The following is a 20,269-nucleotide window of genomic DNA, read 5'->3' on the forward strand; positions in this document are numbered from 1 at the left end:
CCAATTGAATGCCTTTCTAGTCTTCTGAATGTTTTTGGAAACAATCTTTTCAAAATTAAAGCTCCCCCCCCCCCAAAAAAAAAATTGAAGCTCCCAAGACAATATGAAACTTATTTATACACTACTGCCAACTACCTAATTCACAGTACTTCGCGCTATAGCAGTCTGGTGCAAGAGAAGTCCAATCTCTTCCCTCCTTTTGGTCTGCTCCACTCTGCCCAGTATCAAAATGGCTTTTCCATGGCAATAGAAATCCACATTACATAACTTCAAAATAATCTTCATACTCCTAGACCTATTTCGAAAAACGTATTTAAAAAGTGGTACTGAAGACCAAAGAAGGATGAGAAAGAAGTAACACATTTTAATGTGGAGCTTGGTCATTGCCTAGAATGAATGGATACAGTTTACTGCAACCTCCAATGGGCCTCAATACTCATCACAATCTTAGAAAAGCAAACCGGGAGGGTGCGAAAAACAAGTGGGCATTAGCTAAATTCAGGGGTGGGGGGAGTACACTCAGGGGCGAGTTTCAGATGACCAAAGAGGAAGGGAAAGAAATCCGTCGGTGGCCAGCACCTCTCTAAAAAGGGTGGGTACTGGCTGGCTTCTAGGCAGAGCCTAGGCCAAGTGAGTCCTAGGCCCGGAAACTCTACCATAGGGCTCGGTTTAGAAAGGGGCCTCAGAGAAGGGCTCCCCAGGGGCAGACCTACGGTTTTGTGGCAAACATGGAGCCCAAAAAGAGCCGAGGCGATTCACCGTGGCGGACCACGAAAGGAAAAGGGAAAGTGGGCGACAATGCAAGGAGGAAAGCCCTGGCAGTAGGTCCGGCCTCCACGATCTCCTGCGGGGCCCACTGGTTTTTGAGGCCTTAAACAAGTGAAGAAACCCAACCCTCGTGGCCGTCCCCTTCCCCACCCAGCACCCCTCTTTACCCCCACCCCGCCCCGGCCCTTTCGGATACTCCCCGACTTTCCTTCCTCCCCTAGCAGAAGTACCCGGTTCCCCGGTTGCCACACGCGTTCAGAGGGGTGAACTCACCCGCCGCCGAGAAAACGGTACTGTCTTCGCGGTTTTCTGGGCTCCAGGTTACGAGTGGGCTCCACCGGTTCGAGGTTTCTGCGCACCGCTCGCCAAGAGACTGGTTCCGAAGCAACTACTCGCACAGGCCGCAACGCAAACACAGCCGCGCTGCGCGGGGAGCTTCTGGAGGTCTTCCTCTTGCCCGGCGTGCACTGCGGCCGGGGGAGTGGAAAGGAGAATCATAGAGAAGAATGCATATAGACAGTCTTCACGGTTGGCTCTGACTCACCACGCCCCAGCGAGTAACCATAGAGAAGCCTGGTACGGACTAGAAAGGCTCGAGCTGTAAATTACGACCCACCCTGCCATTTTTGATTGGAGCTGATTGAATCTTGTGACTACGCGGCGCCATCTTGAGGTCAAGGTTCCGGCTGGACACGGCGCGAAGGATGTTAGAGGATTTCTCGCTTTTTGTAATTTGTGTTCCGGGATTAGAACGTTGCTCTGTGGTTCATTGAGGTTCGATAGATTGATAATAGGGCGCCACCCAGCACCTCCGTAGAAACCCCAAGGGCTTATCTTTCCCTAGAAAACAACTACTCTTGATACCAAGAGAACTGGCCATGTTTTTTGTTTTTGTTTTTGTTTGTTTTTAAAGTGCACACACAAAAAAGCTTATGCGCACTGGTAGGCCAAAGAGGTTGTTAAATATCTGAAATACCTAAACTGACCGGTAAAAACATTTAACATACCTTTCATTCTGTAATGTAAACATGCTAAAAAAAAAAAAGCACCTCACTAAATTAATGGAAATGAGCTAATCGCGAATAATTAATTATTCGATTTATGGACTTCGTGGTCAATATCTATTTACAGACCTTTGTTTGCCAACTACTTGCTTCTCAGAAGGCTTATAATTTATTCAATATAAAGTTATTGTCTCCCTAAGTGACTGGTGTTGAGCTGAGTGCTGGTAGTAGGAAGGTAAAGGGGAGTAAAATTTTATTACTGTCCCGGTGGAGCTGCAAACAACACTGAATAGTTGACAAATTCTGACCACTGTATATAAAATTGAAACAACCTACACACTCCCTATCTGCGTTTTCTATTTAATTTTACTGCGTTTTCTAATTAATTTTATTCTATAGCACGAATCAACATCTGCTGTACTGTATTTTATGCTCTGTCTGCCCCACCAGAAAGTAAACTTAAGGGGTGCAGAGATTGTTTGTACATTGCTATATTCCCAGTGCCTAGAACAATGCCTAGTGCATTGTAAGAGTTTAACAAATATTTGTTGAATGAAAGAAATGATTACATATGCTAAGTACCAACACTATAAAATGCATTGGGAGACTAATGGGAAAGGCTACATCATTGCTACCATCTGTAAAATTTACATCCATCAGTATTGTCCCTTGCTTAGTTTCCTTACCACTGAGGAGGGCTAATAATACCTTACTACACAGAGCTACTGCAAGGACTAAATTAACTAATGTATGGGAAAGTACTTTATTCAGTAAAGTGCTAGACAAATGTTAATTACCTTTTGCAAATGAAACAAAGCAATTTGTGCCTTTTGTTTTTAACTGCCACAAGTATAAACAAAGAAATCCTTTCAGGTTACTCTGTATCCCTTTGTATTGTTTGTATTGTTAGAAATACTATACATTAATTCATGTATTCCTCGTTTAGTAAAAAATGTAACCTTAAGGAGAGAGTTGTCTCAAGCAACTTTGCTAACTTTCCTGTAGTAAACATTTGTTGTTTATGTTGATTTAACATCTATTCCCGTCTTTGGTAAGGGCACTCCACATTTCTTAAATCATCCTTGCACTACTCCAGATATTTGTAGTTTGAATAGGAAGTCCCAACCCTGGTCAGACCCCTTAGGACACAGGGATAGACTTATCACCCAATCAAAGCCTAATGGTTTAGCCCTTATATTGTACCAGGCACTATTTTAAGCATCTTGCAAATATCAGCAACTTTAATCCTCAGAGCAACCCACCTACTAGGAACTGTTGTTACACAGATGAAGAAGGGAAGTAAGGCGTGGAAAGATTAAACAACTTGCCTAAGGTTATACAAACAGTTAAGTGATGGAGACAGTCTGGTTACTGAGACCAGGCTCTAAACACAATGCTGGTTTATTCTATCAGGAATAATGATAAGAAGAAGAAGAAAAAAGATGGGAGCAGGGAGGGCTATCTTTTTCACTTAATTTAAATATTGGGGGAGATAAGCTTGGAACTAGTGGGGATAAGAATAAAACCATCACTTGTATATTGCTAGGTGGATACTAGGCTAATCGGGAATCACTGAATAAATTGCATGTCTAATCACTATGCTGTACACCTAAAACTAATATAATATTGAATGTTAACTGTAACTGAAAAATAAATAAATAAATAAAACCATCACAGAAGAAAGCAGAGCTAAGAGAAGGTGAAATATTTTTGACAATATCATTTGAGAACATGGATTCAGCCATTCCTACACCAAATATGCTTCTCGGCTTCTTGGTATATAAGCCAATAAATTCCATTTCCTAAATCAGTTAGAATTAAGTTTTCTATCCCTTAAACAGAAACAATTCTAATGATACACTTGTATATATTTGTAGAAGACAGGCCAAGCTACTCGCTTGCAATGCCAGTCAGCCTCCTCCTAAGATTTTCCTCACAGGCCCTTGCTGAGGAAAGTGGCTATAAATAATTAATTTGGATATTGGTGGCCATATTATATGCATTAGGACCCTACTCCTATGACCACATTTGACCCAATTGGGCAGCAGCATATGTAACCTGTGAGAAAAACATTTTTTAGCTGGACCAAACAGATACTCTCAAGAATTTAAACTGGATATGTGGATAAACTAGATAGTGAAGCTAATTACTTGATAGCAAAAGAAAAATGCAGTGACAGGTGACAGAGGACGTGAATCATGTCAAAAACAGAAGGTCACTAGATTAGTAGGTACCTTTGTGGCCTGGATTGGGAAAAGGAAATTATTTAAATTCTCAAGGCACCGGAGCTGTCATCAGAACTACTGGAGCTACAGGGGTATCCTGATGAAGATGTAGTCTCCCAGAGTCCCAGCCATGTAGCTTTAGTTCCTGTTTCATCATTCAGGGCATATACCACTGTATGATAATCATGTTTCTCACGTAGTCTCCCTCCTGGACATTGAGTTCCTTCGAGGAAGGGACCATGGTTTATTCAACTTTAAATGCCCAAGCTAGACACATGATAGTCACAAAATTAATATTTGACTTAAAAAAATCACAGCATATCTTTAAAGTATAGCAAAATAATTTTAAACAGCCAGATATCAATCAGTTTTTCTCAGCATCTCTGTTCTAGACTCTAGTTTAGGCTAGTTTGTCATCAAGATTCAAACTTTATGTGAATTAAAACTGCTGCCACTTAGCATTATTAAAATATTTGTGTAATTATTGGAGATAGGTATATTTTTGTGTTTGACCCTCTAAAGTTATCAAAAACATCATATTGAGCGGAAGAGGAAATGGGTGCAAAAAGGGGCAATTTTCCATATGAAGTGATGAGTTAGACGACCCCTTCGGCTGTAAAGAAGGGCTACTCAAGTAGCTTAAAAAATGGAGGGTTTGTTGAAATCTAATGATCGAAATGTGCAAAGTACTGGTAGTAGCAGCACTTAGTCTAGCCTATGGAAGTGTAACAGGAGGAAGTATTATTCTGAACTATGTTTTAACCAGAACTAGAGAGAGAGGACAAATGATGAATAAAATATGAAAAATGCCCCTCTCCACTGTAATTATAGAAATGCTGATACCATAGTAAAATGTCACACTAAAGTCACTTCATTAATAAAAATTAAGAAGTCTGGTAATACAACGACATAGAATAATAGGAACACATAGGCATTGCTGGCAGGAGTCTACAACTACTTTGGCCTAACCTAGAAAATAAAGAATGTGCTTTCTCTATGATCCAGCAGTTTCACTCCTAATTTTATATAGACAATTTGCGTATATGCACCAGGACACATGCTCAAGAATGTTCATGGCACCATTATTCATAAAGGAAAAAACAATACTCGAAACTGCTCAAATTTCTGACAAAAGAATAGATATTTTCAAAAAGTCACATAATGAGCATTATATAAAAATGGAATCAATTAGTTACACACAAGATGTTGAGTGAAAAAAGCTACCCAGAAGTCTATATATTATATGATACCATTATTATAAAGATAAAAAATCGGCATAAGTAATAATCTATTGTTTAAAGAAACACACATATATTATAAAACTGTGTTTTTAAAAAACCAAAGGAATACTTAATTGAAAACTCAGGGTAGTGATTGCCTCTTGGAGTTACTATTTCTCTTATGGAGGGAGCAAAGGTGATGAGACTGGAAAAGAACATGTAGATAGCCTCAGTGGTTTTGGTAATATTATAGTTCATCAATTCAGTGATGGGTCTACTGGGTTTTATTTTATTATTATGCTTCATAATTTACATACACATTTACATATGCATTACATATATTTTCAATGTAGCAAACATTACACACATTTTAAATTAAAAATAAATTATGTATATATACTTTATATACTTACAGAAATTTATGATTTTATTTTGCTTTTAAAAATTTTACATAAATGGAATCAGAGTTATTCAACTTTCAACCACTAATAGGGCTTGGGTTTTTTTTTGTTAAATTTGTACACAGAAAACTACCTCATTGTAAAAGCTGAAACTATGTCTACCTTTTTGCTAAGTCCAATGGACATTTATCAGCCTTTATCTTATTTTACTCCTCTAGCATTTAATACTTCTGACCACTACACTTTGACAAATCCTCTTTCTTTGTTTTGTGTGTCCCACACTCTTCCTCCTACCACTCTGCTTCTTCTTCTCAGTCTCCTTAGGAGTGTACTCTTCTTATGCTCATGTCTTAAAATGTTGGTCTTCCTCAGGGTCCTGCTGCAGGTTTTCCTCTCCTCTTACTCTTAAGTGATTCCACAGCTGACTCATCCATTCTTAGGGCTTCAACAACATCTATTCCCAGATATATATCTTGAGCCTAGATCACTTGTGTTCCCTTCTCTTGTTGGCCAGCTACCTACCTAGAATATTCCCTGGCCATTTCAAACCCAACATCGGCAAAACTACACTCATTATTATTGCCTGTTTTTGAAGCAAAATTTACATGAAATTCACAATTTAAAACACTTTGAAGTGTACAATTCAGTGGCTTTTAGTACATTCACAATATTGTGCAACAATCACCACTAATTCTAGAACGTTGCCCTAATAGAAGCTCTGTACACATTGAGCAGTCACTCCCCACAACCCCTGGCAACCACTAATTGGTTTTCTGTCTCTATGGATTTTCCTATTCTGGGCACTTCCTATAAACGTAATCATAGAATATGTGGCCTTTTGTGTCTGGCTTCTTCCAGTTAGCATGTTTTTAAGGTTCATTCATTTTGTACCATGTGACAGTACTTCACTCCTATGTATGGCTGAATAATACATGACAATTAAGTTCGCAAACTTGTTGGTACAATGTTCTGAAACTTTTTTGCTATCAGAGGGATTATTCATTATGAATCTGTACTGACTTTGTTAACCAAGTATACTATTTGGAAGTGCTGAAAAGCCTGCGTGAAAAAGACGAAAATGATCTGAACTTTTCACCAGCAGTTTATGGCTCTTGCATCACGACAATGCACCAGCTCACACGGCACTGTCTATAAGGAAGTTTTTAGCCAGTAAACAAATAACTGCGTTGGAACACCCTCCCTACTCACCTGATCTGGCCCCAGTGACTTCTTTCTTTACCTGAAGATAAAGGAAATATTGAACAGAAGACATTTTGATGATATTCAGGACGTTAAGGGTATGATGGCCATTCCAGAAAGAGTTCCAAAATTGCTTTGAAGGGTAGACTGGCATTGGTACATAGCTTCCTAAGGGGAGCACTTCGCAGGTGACTGTAGTGATACTCAGCAAAGAGGTATGTAGCACTTTTTCTAGGATGAGTTTGCGAACTTAATTGTCAGAACTCGTATGCTGTCGTATGGATGTGCCACATTTTATTTACGCATTCATCAGTTAATAGAAATTGAGGTTGTTTGTGACTGACTAATGGTACCATGTACATTTGAATACACATTTTTGTTTGATAATATGTTTTCAATTCTCTTGGATATATTACTGGGAGTGAAATTGCAGGATCACATGGTGATTCTATGTTTAAGTTTTTAAGGAAATGCCAAACTGTTTTCCATAGCAGGTGCACCATTTTACATTCCCACCAGCAAAGTTTGAGTATTCCAATTTGTCCACATAATTGCAAACACTTGTTATTCTGTTTTTTTTTTCAACGATGACAATTTATTATAATTTGTTGGCAGCACAGTTAGATATGAGACCAGAACTATGTCTCCATAGAAGTGGGCGATGATATGCAGCCATTATATGGGGAACTGTGTCACTTAATCCTCATGATTCTGTTTTAGTTTATTGATGGCCTGCTTGTGCCGCCCAATTTCTTTCTGCAGACGTTCCATCTCCTTTTTATGATGAATGATCTCATCTTTAAGGTGTTTCTTCAAGGCTGCCAGTTGTTCTTTAGTCCGAGCTCTGAAGTATCGTTCCTCTTCGGCCTGATCTCTTTTTCCGAAGGCCCCACCAGCCTCCCGGACCGACCCCGCACTGGAGCCGACATTCCCTGTCCGTTCAGAATTGAAGTTTCTGGCTTGCATGGCCCTCACGTCCCACACACCGCGCCGCATCAGCGCCGACGCCGTGACTGCCATGGTTGTCAATGCCGCACCTCACAGTTTGTTATTCTGTTTTTGTTTTTGTTTTTTTTCTAATTATACCTGTCTTACGGAGTGTGAAGTGCTAACTCACAGGTGTTTTGGTTTGCTGTTGTCTAATGACTAATGATGTTGAACATCTTTTGATATGCTTGTTAGTCATTTGTATATCTTCTTTGGAAAATATCTAGTTAAACCCTTTGACCATTTAATTGAGTTATTTGACTTTTTATATTAAGTTTTACGAGTTCTTTATATATCCTGAATATTAGACCCTTATCGATACATGATTTGCAAGTATTTTTTTCAATTCTGTGGGCTGTCTTTTGACTTTATTCATAGTGTCCTTTGATGCACAAGTTTTCAATTTTGATGAGGTCCAATTTACCTATTTTTTCTTTGCTTGTGCTTTTGGTGTCATATTTAAGAAACTGTTAATCTAAGGTGTCTTAGTCTGTTCAGGCTGTTATAACAGAATACCACAGATTGGGTAATTTACAAACAGCAGAAATTTATTGCTCACAGTTCTGGAGGATGGAAGTCCAAGGTCAGAGAGCCACTATGGTCAGGTGAAAGCCCTCTTCCAAGTTGCAGACTTATTGTATCCTCACATGGTAGAAGGGGCTAGGGAGCTCTGTGGGATCCCATTCATGAGGGTTCTACCCTCATTACTCAATTGCCTCTCAAAGGCCCCACCTACTAATATCATCACCTTCGGGGTTTAGGATTTAAACATATGATTTTTGGGGGGACACAAACATGCAGACCTTAACACACAGTCATGAGGATTTATACCTATATTTTTTCTAAAAGTTTTATAGTTTTAGCTCTTACATTTTGATCTTGGATTCATTTGAGTTAATTTTTATATATGTAAAATAGGGGTCCAAATTCACTCGTTTGCATGTGAATATCCAGTTATTCCAGCACCAGTTGCTGAAAAGACTCTTCTTTCCTCCATTGAACAGTCTTAGGAACCCTTATCAAAAATGACTATAAGTGGATGGGTTTAATTATGGACTCTCAATTCTATTCCATCAAGCTATATTTCTATCCACACATCAGCATCATACTACTTTTGACCACTATAGCTTTGTAATAATAAGGTGTTTTTTTTTTTTTTACAGTGAAAAATTCTTATGTTTAGAATTAGCCAGCTGCACGCAGTTTAGATAATCCCAGTTTTGTTGGCAACATCCAAAGCATCACAGATAGGAGCCAGTCGAACATACGCCTTCTTCTCTCCATCAGGCCTGATCAGGGCGTTGACCTTGGCCACGTCAATGTCATAGAGCTTCTTCCCAGCCTGTTTGATCTGAGGCTTGTTGGGCTTGACATCCACAATGAACACCAGAGTATTGTTGTCTTCTGTCTTCTTCATGGCTGACCTGGTAGTTATGGAGAACTTGGTGATGCACAGTGGTTAAGCTTGTTTCTCCGGGGGGGGGGGGGGTGCTCTTCCCAGGATATCTGGGCTGCCTTTGGAGCCAGTGTCTTGGGCCTTTGGAAGGTGGGTGATGTGCAGATCTCCTTTTTTGTGTGAGGCTGTGGATGCCTTTCAGCACTGTCTTCTTTGCCTTCAAAGCCTTTGGTTTGGCTTTGGCTTTGGGAAGGGCAGGGGCTTCCTCCTTTCGCTTTCGGCACCATCTTCATGAAAAACAAAAGCCGTAATATGTTTTGAAATCAGGAAGTATCAGTCTTTCAACTTTGTTCTTTACAAGATTGTTTCAATATTGCTACTCAGGATCCCTTGGAATTCCACATAAATATTAAGATCAGCTGTCCATTTCTGTACACACACACTCACAAAAGTGGTTAAAATTTTGATAGAAAATTAATTAAATCTGTAGATCAATCTGGGGAGTATTATAATCATAACAATATTGCCTTTCAATCCAAAAACACAGATTTCTTTCCATTTACTTCTTCTTTAATTTCTTTCAATAATTTTTTTTGTAATTTTTATAATAGTTGACATATAATATTATATTAAGTTCAGGTGTACAACATAGTGATTCTACATTTATAGATCTTCTGATGTGATCACGATAAGTCTAGTAACCATCTGTCACCATAACAAAGTTTTTACAATAATATTGACTGTTCCTTTTTTTGTAATATGGCTGATAATATGTCAAACAGGTCATCCAACTGAAAACCATGAAATACATTGGTAAAATATTGGAGTCGACAAGAAGATAAGGAATTATCAGACCAAAATCTAGGTGAAGGCAGAATCCAGAGAATAAGTAAAGCAATGACATCAGTGTTCCCCTAGGGCATGTACCTTAGTCTGCAACCTAAGCTTGGTTTTTCTAGGCCTCATGGAGCAAGTAGAACAGGAGACAAAGCCTGGTGGAAGGGGAAAGTCTAAAACTGGGACCTCAAAGTGCTACAGTTTTGGTGTTAAGTGTGAATTGCAAGTAAAGACACCCCCACCCAACAGAATGGAAAGAAAGTTGTCTTAAAAGGGGTAGATTTCAGGGAGCTATAGGGGGGCATAGGATCCATAAAACAACCCTTCCAGGGATATGTAAACTGGACCCATAAGATAGCCATCCCAGGGATATGTAAGCCAAATACACATTTCCTGGTGGTTAAAAAAAAATCCCAAATAATGAATACAGTTTAAAGTGATCCCTCCTGGCAGAAGCCACAGCAAATCCTCTCTAGAGGAATTAACCTCTATCTCAGGCCTCAAAAAACTCCCAGAAATAATTTTCCAAGGAAAATACAACTCAGTAAAAAATAAGCACACTAAAATGAGAATGAGGAAAAACAACCTATAGAAACAGCTCAGATAATTCCAATTATCTGTTAAACGAAATAAAAATAAACTAGTTTTTTTTTTCATTATTACAGTATTGACATATTGCACTTACATAGTAAAAAATTTCAGGAGTACAAATGTGTTTAAATGAAGTCTTCTTTCTCACGTTACACTCCGTGGAGGCAACCATTTCCCACAGTTTCAGGGTTTTTTTTAACTTTAAAACATATACTTTCAAATGGGCAGTGTTGGCTTTAAAAAGAATTACATATCATTTTGTTCCAAGGATATGTTACTATCTTCATTGTATAATTAGGGGCATAGAGCAAATTATTAGGGCTATAAAAAATTATAGTGGTAGTCTTAGGAACAAAACCCTCTAGGGAAATTTTATGGCAGGCTAGCCAGTCTCAACAGCCTAGCTGAAGACCTGTTAACTTTCTTTCTAAAATCCCTCCTTTCCTTTTCCCCCTTTAAAACTTTAAAGTTTTAAACTGATGAATAGCTTAGTTTTTAATATCTTAGTTTGTGATGTGGCATAGGACAAAAATTCTCAGTCATCTTGTTCATTTAGTCCAAAGATTGGCTATCTGCCCAGTCTTGAAAATTTAATTTTTAGCAATACAACCTTCATACGTGGTTCACTCTTTATTATGTAAATTTGTTTTTTTACCATTGGTCTAATTATGACCCTTGAAACTTAAGGTAAGAGTATGTGACTAAATCAGGAGATGGGTTCTTGTCCCACCTTTGTCAATTTGCTGTGTGACTTTGGCAAGTCACTAAACCTTAGCATTCTCTCCCGGATTAACAATTATCAAGATAAAATCATAGAACGTTAGAATTGGCAGAGACTTCATAATTTACAATTTACAATTTCTTCATTTCATGGAGAGGTTAAGTGACTTAACCAAGAGCTTTTGAGAACAAGCTTCCAGTCTTTGGCATCTCAGATCAGTGCTCTTTTCATTACATCGGGCTTTCTTTCGGTGTTCTAAGAAACAAATAAAACCCCCAAAAGTGAAAACACTAAATAAATATATGACCTTTTACATAAAGCCACATAACATGGTTAACCATTAGCCTGCACTTTAGCCTGCCAGCTTATCTGAAAATATTAAGTTATCCGAACTTAAAGATGATTGAAAATTCAGAAGTTCTGAAACTATGTAAGGAAAGGTCAGAATAATAAAAGGTAGAAAAAAAATTAATGATGGCTTGGCGAATGCATGTAAAGGGAAAACAAAACTTACACAAGAGTACTTAACATTCTTTCTGATGTTTTCCTAGTTTGTACAAGGTGAAATTGGGAACTTGAGACTGCCTGTTTTTACATATTTCTGAAGAATGGTGTGTAATATGCGTTACTTGAAATGGACTTACTTACCTGACCTATACTACATATTACATCCGTTCTCTAATTTAGCGCCATTCCTTCTCCCTCCGCTACCCAAAACGACGCGCTGAAACCTGCGGTAACCACAAGCCAATGCAAAAACTCCAAGTCCCGAAATGCTCGATGGTCTGTCTCCACCGCCTCCTAGTATAGGCAGCCTCTTCCGTACTGGGAGTTGTAGTCATTCAGGTCCTCTACTTCCGGGATGTGGGAGAGGAAGCGCCTTCGGAGACCTACATTTCCCAGGAAGCTGTGCGTGCCCTTCTTCCCCTTCGCTAGCGTCGGGCTCCACCCCCCTCCCGCTCCTCCCTCCCGGGGCTGCACCGCTCAAGCCTTCCTGTTAGTCCGATCTGGGAGAAGTTCACTCGGATCAGCTGATCCCAATTGACAACAGGAGAGGAGGAAGCTCGGGAGGCAGCCGAGGAGGAGGGGGCGGAGATGGAGATGAGGATGGATCCCCGGGTGCCCTGAGGATCAGCCCCCACCCCCACCGGCGCCCCGCGGTCCCCCGACGCCACTTGCCGCGGCCGAGCTGTTCCGTGGTGGGATCCCCGGGCCACCGCGGGCGGGGAGGGGAGGGCACGGCCCTGCGCTGGGCCAGCGATAGTCCTGGAGCTCCGGCTGCCCCGAGGAGGAGGGGGGGCGGGTGCGGCTGTGGTGGGGGTGGGGTGGCATAAACAATGGATTCGGCTCTGGCCTCTGCCAGCGTGGGGGTGGATTTTGGGGGAACCTTCTTTGTTCTTAGACTCCCGACCCTCTGGTTGTGGTGGTGGTGTTGCCCGGGAGGAAGGAAGGGTGAGGAATCCCTGGCTGGAGAGAGGCATCGAGGTGGGGGGCCGAGTGGGCAGATTGTTTGCTTGGCCTGACGCGGTGAGATGTTCTTTTGAAGGCTGGTTTTATATTTTCCTCAATTGTGACAAATTTTGATTTCTGTTTCCGTTGTGGGAGCTGGTTGGGCACGCCTGAGGTTAGGGTGTAAATAAGGTCTCCTAGTTGCTCCGTTCGCCTTCCTTGTTTATCTAAAAATAAGATTGATAGATTGATTACTGTGGGGGAGGAGTAGGGAATATCTGAAAGAAGGGCTTTGCATTTCGTTGGGGCGTTAGAATGGGGGGTCAGGGCTAAGAGGAGTTAGGAATATAAGTGTGACAAAAGCCCCCTTCCTGCTCCAGTTATCTTTTTTCTTTTTTTTAAAGTTATTTTTAAGTTAATTTGTCATCAACAAAGAGAAAAATTGTTTTAACTCACTGCAAGTCTGGCTTTGCTGTGGGCCATAGTGGAGGAATTCTGTCTCGTGTTGCCCCCTTTTTATCGTAGTTAGAGAAAGGACAAAAGGAAGTACAATAATTGTTTTATATTGTTTTTAAGCATGAAATAGTGACTCCTGTGTCCAGGTTTAGAATCCTTAATAGGCGTCTGTCTAGAGCTGAAACAACTCCAGGACTTTGATGGAGCTGAAGTTTATTATTATCAATCATTTCTTTAGCTTTTTACACCTCTCCCAGTGGTAGGGTGCAGAATGTTGTCCCTGCAAGTACTGTTTGCTTAGTGATTTTGATTCTGAATTCAATAACTGAGTGAACAGAGAATTTCAGTCTGGGAAATAAAGCAGCAAAATCTCTTAAAATCCCTTGGGCCTAGAGGTAGTGGTTGTTTTCAGAGGAACCCTTGACCATGATTTTGAGAAGACATAGCTAGGATAAGAGTGAGCCAGTGTAAGTTTTGCAAGCAGGAGCAAGATTTCTCAGTTTTGGTGGTGTATTTAATCACAATGTATATTTTTTTTAAGGTACACTTCTGTTTTTAGATGAGTGAAATCTTTTTCCTTCCTCTATTTCTAGGTGTTCCCTGAAATACTGACTTGAGGTTGGATTGTATTGAAAAGTTTCTGACCACTCTCTTTCATTACCAAAACCTTGGGATAGAGGCCCAACTGATGAGCCCACCTCGGTGAACCCGTCAGATCTCTCTCAGATAGCCATAAAAGACCCTTTCAAGTTAATTTTGACCACATATTTGCCTGCACTTTATGGAGGATGAAACCATCAAACCAAATCAACGTTGCTGCTGATACAGGAGTTTTGGAGGCAGAAAATTAAAAATTCTAACATTTATGAGTGTGTGAAGAATTCTACTAGGACATCGAAGGGTTTTTTTATTTCTGTGTTTTAAGGTGTTCAGAACCCTGTGGTATTTCTAAGTGCAGTCTTCAGACTCAAAGCCTTTGTCGTCACTCCCAGGGAAAGCTCAGTGACTGTTATATGGTGGGTGATTTCCTTACCAATCTGAGGATGAGTGCCCAGACTTCCTCAGCAGAGAAGGGCCTGAATCCGGGGCTGATGTGCCAGGAAAGTTACGCGTGCAGTGGCACTGATGAAGCTGTCTTTGAGTGTGACGAGTGCTGCAGTTTGCAGTGTCTCCGCTGCGAGGAGGAGCTCCATCGGCAGGAACGCCTGCGAAACCATGAGCGGATAAGGCTCAAACCTGGCCACATCCCTTACTGTGACCCCTGCAAGGGCCCCAACGGGCATTCTCCAGGTGTTAGGCAGAGGGCGGCTGTGAGGTGCCAGACCTGTAAAATCAACTTGTGCCTGGAGTGCCAGAAGAGGACTCATTCTGGGGGTAACAAAAGGAGACACCCCGTTACTGTGTACCATGTCACTAAGGGCCAGGAATTACTAGAGGAAGAAGAGATGGATGAGGAGACCAAGAGGAAGAAGATGACTGAGAAGGTTGTGAGTTTCCTCCTAGTAGATGAAAATGAAGAAATTCAGGTAAGCATGTGGGTATAGTGGGATTTGTGTGGTAAGTGAAGCAGATCTGTTGCTGGAAGGTAGTTCTCAAAAGGAAAGTCCAGGAGGACCTCACATTTTAATCATTAAAAGGCAAGACCCTTGAAAGTTTGAATTGTGAAGAGTGAGATTTAGTTACTTACCAGCTGTGTGACCTTGGGCTGAATTACTTTACCTCTCTGAGCCTTAGTTTTCTCATCTATAAATTGGGAACATTGCCTGCATCTTTGGGTTGTTGTGAGGATGAAATGGCATAGTGTTTGTATAGCCCATTGCGTAATAAATGCACAGTATATGGTAGCTGTTGTTAATAGGATTGTTATTAGGAAGAACTGATTTAGAACAGTTTTCTAAATGAGCACTTTGGCAAGTTGTGAATAAATGTGAGTGATGAGGGATTGTGTGTGTGCAGGGAAAGAAACACTGACAAGTGGATCCCATAGGCATTTTAGGCAATAAGTCACAAACTGTCTCAATTTAGAGAGGCAGGTCTTTCAAAAGTGGTACTTGATAAGGATAGTATTCTCTACAAATGGCATCTTCTTTTCATGGCTAGATTTCTGATCAGTAAAAGCCAGTGAGGGAACCTGGAATTACAGAAGGACTAGAGAACGTTGGATTTGATTCCGAGGTGGGAGAAGGTAGTGTGTGACAGTTAGGGGCGATTGGGGAAGGGGTAGTATGTTTATACTTTCCAGGGAAGGTAGTATAATGCTTGTGCTTTCGAGTGAAGACTGCTTGAATTCACACCCTGGCTGCACCACTCACTGGCAGTATAACTGCAGACAAGTTAAGCTCTGTGCCTCAGTTTCACTTCTACTTCAAAGTAGTAACTGAGAGGATTCAAAGAGAATAGGAATGGGAAGGATTTATCCTAGGGCCCGGCACATTGTGTCCACTACCCCAGTTTGTTGTTGTCAGTACCATGGAGTATTTGTGGTACATTGACTCAGACTCCTAGCAGTGATGACACCTCAAATCTCCAGATTGGAGGAGAATCTATGCAAGTTAACCATTTGAAAAACTCTCCAGTTACCCACTAAACATTTTGCATCTGTCTTTTTCCTACGTGGATAGCCTTGTGGAAATACATCATGATTCCTATGTACAGTAGTCACCCCTTATCCACCAGGGATATGTTCCAAGACTCCTAGTGGATGTCTGAAACTATGGATAGTACTGAGCTAATAATAAAATAGAACAATTTTCATAATATGTTGTAATAACAATTATATAAATGTGGTCTTTCTCAAAATAGTGTACTGTGCATAGAGTGTGGATGGATATATTGGACAAAGGGATGATTCACCTTCCAGGTAGGATGGAGCAGGACGGTGCGAGATTTCATCACACTACTCAGAACGGCGCGCAGTTTAAAAATGATGAATTGTTTATTTCTGGAATTTTCCATTTAATATTTTCAGACCATGGTTGATGGTGGGTTACTGAAACCATGGAAAACGAATAAGGAGGCACTACTGTACTTCCATTGTCGGCTAAATACTTTGCTAACTATTGGCTGAGAGGAACTAATAGTTACGAAAGAGTGACCCAGATCTCTTTCTGCCTGCCTTCTTAGTAATAATGTGTTCATTACGAATTATGCTGTAATTGGGTGACAGTGTGGACTAAATATTTTATAAATGGAGCACTTGGTTTTGGATGACTCTTGTTGGTTCTGCCACCAGCTCTCTTTAGTGTTAGCCTTTGGAAAGTCATATTTCGGATTCCTGTCACTGTCATAAAATGAGAGGAAGATTTGAGATAAACCAGTAATCATGGATATTGTGTTGGCACAAAAAATATTTGTTAAGGGGAGGAGGATGTGTATTTTTTTCTTTTTGTGGCATTGATACATATTCCTTTGAGAATTAGGAAAATATAAGGAAATGTAATGAAGAAGACAAATCCAACTATCCAGTGACGATCTTTGTCCATGTTTTTCCTTGTGGTGTGTAATGTGTATATAATTGGGTTGTTTGTAAAGATTTCTCCCTTCATAAACATTGACCATTTTACAGGAAATAACAGTTTATTAATCAACAAGCGGCATTGGTTGGGATTAATGATTGGACATAGAATTTTAGGTGGTGATTCGTTCTTATAGAGTCATAAGCAGAAAAATACTTTGAAAAAATCTATGGTTCCGTTTTCTAATGCTAATGTCCAAAACAATTAGATGATTGTCTGATAATGAATGTAGATTATAAATTCAACTAGGTGGTAAACTCCTGAAGAACAGGATCACGTCTTATTCCCGGAATCAGGTACAATGGTAGACATGTCAGTGCATAAATATTTGTTGATTGATTGGAGATGTCACATCTCAACTTTAGTTTTTTAAAAATAGATGTCACACATATACCTAGTAAAAAAATAAATGAATGATAGATAAGTAAAAAGAACTAAAATGATATAAAAGGGCATACCTTTTTACTCCATACCCTTAGTCTTCTTTCTTAGAACAATCATCATTAGCAGTTAATGGCATGCCTTTCTAGAATTTCTTTTATGTGTACTTATGAATGTATGTATCCTTTTAATTTTTCAATAAAAATGGAACCTAATACACTTTGGCTTTTTTTCACTAAAGGATACATTTTATAGAACTTCCATTATTAGCACATTGAGGTCTATCTGCCTCGTTATTTAAAGACTGCCTAGTATTTTTAAATTTATTTAAAAATTTAAATTTTAATAAATTTTAAATTTATTTAAAAATTTATTTAAAATAAATTTAGGCTGTTAATGAATATTTGAGTTATTACAAACAAGAATGTATTAAACAGCCTGTGAATCTATTTAAAATGGAATCTTTTTTTGTCAAGTGATAACGTGCATTTTAAATTTAGATATTACCAAATTTCTTTTTTCCTGTTTTTTAATTAAAATATAGCTCACATACAATATTATATTAGTTCCAGGTATATACCATAGTTATTCAACATTTATGTATCCGAAGAAGTGATCACCATAAGTCCAGCAACCATCTGACATTGTACCACGCTATCACAATATTATTGACTATATTCTCTGTGCTGTACGTTACATCCCCGTGACTTACTTGTTTTATACCTGGAAATTTGAACCTCTTATTCCTCTTCACTCCTCCCCCCCTTTTTTAAATTTTTCTATTACAGTTGACATTCAATATTATTTTATTAACTAATACTAGTTTCAGGTATACAGCATAGTGGTTAGACATTTAATTTATGAAGTGATCCTCTGACTAGTCTAGTACCCACCTGGCACCATACAGTTCTTACTGTATCATTGACTGTATTCCCTATGCTTTACATCCCCATCACTGTTCTGTAACTGCCAATTTGTACATAATCCATTCACCTTTTCCACTCTGCCCCTAATCCTGCTCCCATCTAGTAGCCGTCAGCGCTGTTCCCTGCATGTATGAGTTTGTTTCAGTTTTGTTTGTTCATTTTGTTCTTTAGATTCCACATGTAAGTGAGATCATATGGTATTTGTCTTTCTCTGTCTGACTTATTTCACTTAGCATAATACCTTTCAGGTCCATCCATGTTGTTACAGATATTACCCAGTTTCTAAACCTCATTTTCTTAGCCTCTGCAGTACTTCTGTGATTCTCCCTTGGGTTCTGGTCTTGGCTCATAATAGCTAAAATTTAAAGAGCTCTCACTGTGCTGCTAGGAACTGTTCTTACATTTTATAAGCGTGAGCTCATTTAATCCCGTTGATAACCTGTGTATTAGTTTCTTATTGCTGCTGTAACAAATTACCACAAATTTAGTGGCTTAAAGTAACTCAAATTTTTTCTCTCATAGTTGGGAGATCGGAAGTCCTAAAAATTAGTGGATAGGGCTGCGTTCCTTCTGGAGACTCTAGGGAAGAATTCGTTTCCTTGCCTTTTCTAGCTTCTAGAGGCCTCGTGCGTTCTTTGGTTTGTGGCCTCATTACCCTACTTCCAAGCCAGCAGTATAACACCTTCCAATTCCCCTCTCTGTCTCTTTTATTGTCACATCGTCTTCTGTGTCCTTGGTTGCCTCCCTCCTAAGGAAGATCCTTGTGATTGCACTGGATCCACCTGGATAATCTGGCATAATGTCACCTCAAGGTCCTTAATTCAATCACATCTGCAAAGTCTCTTTGGCATATAAAGTGACATAGTCACAGGTTCTGGGGATAGATGTGGACATTTTTGGTGGTGGGGGAGGCACAGTTTCAGCCTACCACACCCTATGAAGTAAGTTGTATGTCTTAATTAGTTTGGGCTGCTTTAACAAAATACCATAGATAGGGTGGTTTTTAAATAACAGAAGTTTATTTCTCACAGTTCTAGAAGCTTGGAAGTTCAGGATCCTGGCACCAGCAGATGCAGTGACTGATGAGGGAGGGCCTGGTTCATAGACAGCTGTCTTCTCACTGTGTCCTCACATGGCAGAAGGGAGCTCTCTTGGATCTCTTATAATCCCATTCATGAGAGCTCTATCCTAAAGAACTAATCACCTTCCAAAGGCCCCACCTCCTAATCCCATCATGTTGGGGGTTAGATTTCAACATAATGAATTTGGAAGGGGGATACAAACATTCCATCTTCAGCACGGTATATGAGGACACTGAGGCATGGAGAAATGAAATAACTTGCCAACATCAAGGTATAGTAAGTGGCAGAGGGTTTGAACATAGGTGTCTGGCTCTAAGATCCTTGCTTGTGACACTCCTGTCTCTGACCAGGTCATTTAAACTTTCTAATTAAGCTTCATCATGGTTAATAGCATCAGCTTACCAGTTACTCATGGCTGCTGTGAAAATCAAGTGAAACATAGCTCTATATAAATGTAAAACTGTTGTCATCGAAGTTCTTCATAGCAATGGAGACTTTTTAATTTTTTTTTTTTTAATTTTATTGGGGAATATTGGGGAACGGTGTGTTTCTCCAGGGCCCATCAGTTCCAAGTCGTTGTCCTTCAATCCAGTTGTGGAGGGCGCAGCTCAGCTCCAAGTCCAGGCGCTGTTTTCAATCTTAGTTGCAGGGGGCGCAGCCCACCATTCCATGTGGAAATAGATCTGGCAACCTTGTTGGTGAGAGCTCGCGCTCTAACCAACTGAGCCACCCGGCTGCCCTGCAATGGAGATTCTGTAAATTAGGCCCCAGCTTTGTTTTTCTTTTCATGTTTCTTGGCATTTGTAGGTTTTGATCATTTTCGGTTTATTACATAAGGATGATTTTAGCAGCTTGTAGGCTCTGACTCTTATATGTGGTTTCCTCAAATTCTATGGCCTAGAGTCTCCTAAGCTTTGTTGCCTGTGATTTGAGTATTCAGTTTCTTTTGGAAAACCTAAAAGGACAAAAGTTCTCTTTTAGATGTGAAAATTTTATCATTACCTTATTGTCATTTGTGTGTGTAGTAGAATGATAAATTTGAGGACAGACTGACTTTTGGTCTCAGAAGCAGGAACTTGTTTGTGGCTTGCTAGCCAAAGCCATTCATTA

General features: G+C 39.9%; 3 protein-coding genes across 5 annotated transcripts in view; 1 reads left to right on the forward strand and 2 right to left on the reverse strand.

The window, feature by feature from the left end:
- RBM25 (RNA binding motif protein 25) overlaps positions 1-1,236 on the reverse strand; it is a 50,932-nt gene extending 49,696 nt beyond the window's left edge. For all 3 annotated transcript variants that reach the window (XM_033107376.1, XM_033107375.1, XM_033107377.1), the window contains exon 1: positions 1,042-1,236. The gene's annotated coding sequence lies outside the window, so the exon portion shown is untranslated. The remainder of the gene's footprint in view (positions 1-1,041) is intronic.
- A 6,174-nt stretch (positions 1,237-7,410) lies between these two features.
- On the reverse strand, positions 7,411-7,970 carry LOC117023001 (ATPase inhibitor, mitochondrial-like). Its single transcript, XM_033107378.1, has one exon. The coding sequence runs from the start codon at positions 7,836-7,838 to the stop codon at positions 7,515-7,517; it is 324 nt and encodes a 107-aa protein (XP_032963269.1). The 5' UTR covers positions 7,839-7,970; the 3' UTR covers positions 7,411-7,514.
- Positions 7,971-12,314: 4,344 nt separating this feature from the next.
- The window catches only part of ZFYVE1 (zinc finger FYVE-type containing 1), a 49,694-nt gene continuing 41,739 nt past the window's right edge, over positions 12,315-20,269 (forward strand). The window contains exons 1-2 of the mRNA XM_033107827.1: positions 12,315-12,549; positions 13,849-14,781. Coding sequence (XP_032963718.1) covers positions 14,269-14,781 — 513 coding nt within the window. The 5' untranslated portion in view covers positions 12,315-12,549; positions 13,849-14,268. The remainder of the gene's footprint in view (positions 12,550-13,848; positions 14,782-20,269) is intronic.

Source organism: Rhinolophus ferrumequinum, chromosome 6 (genome assembly GCF_004115265.2).
Source record: "Rhinolophus ferrumequinum isolate MPI-CBG mRhiFer1 chromosome 6, mRhiFer1_v1.p, whole genome shotgun sequence".
NCBI classification, from domain to species: Eukaryota; Metazoa; Chordata; class Mammalia; order Chiroptera; family Rhinolophidae; genus Rhinolophus; species Rhinolophus ferrumequinum.

What these genes read in the sequence shown, in the direction of transcription:
- LOC117023001 (XM_033107378.1), bottom strand. Translation starts at nt 7,838, where the DNA reads ATGGCAGTCACGGCGTCGGCGCTGATGCGGCGCGGTGTGTGGGACGTG.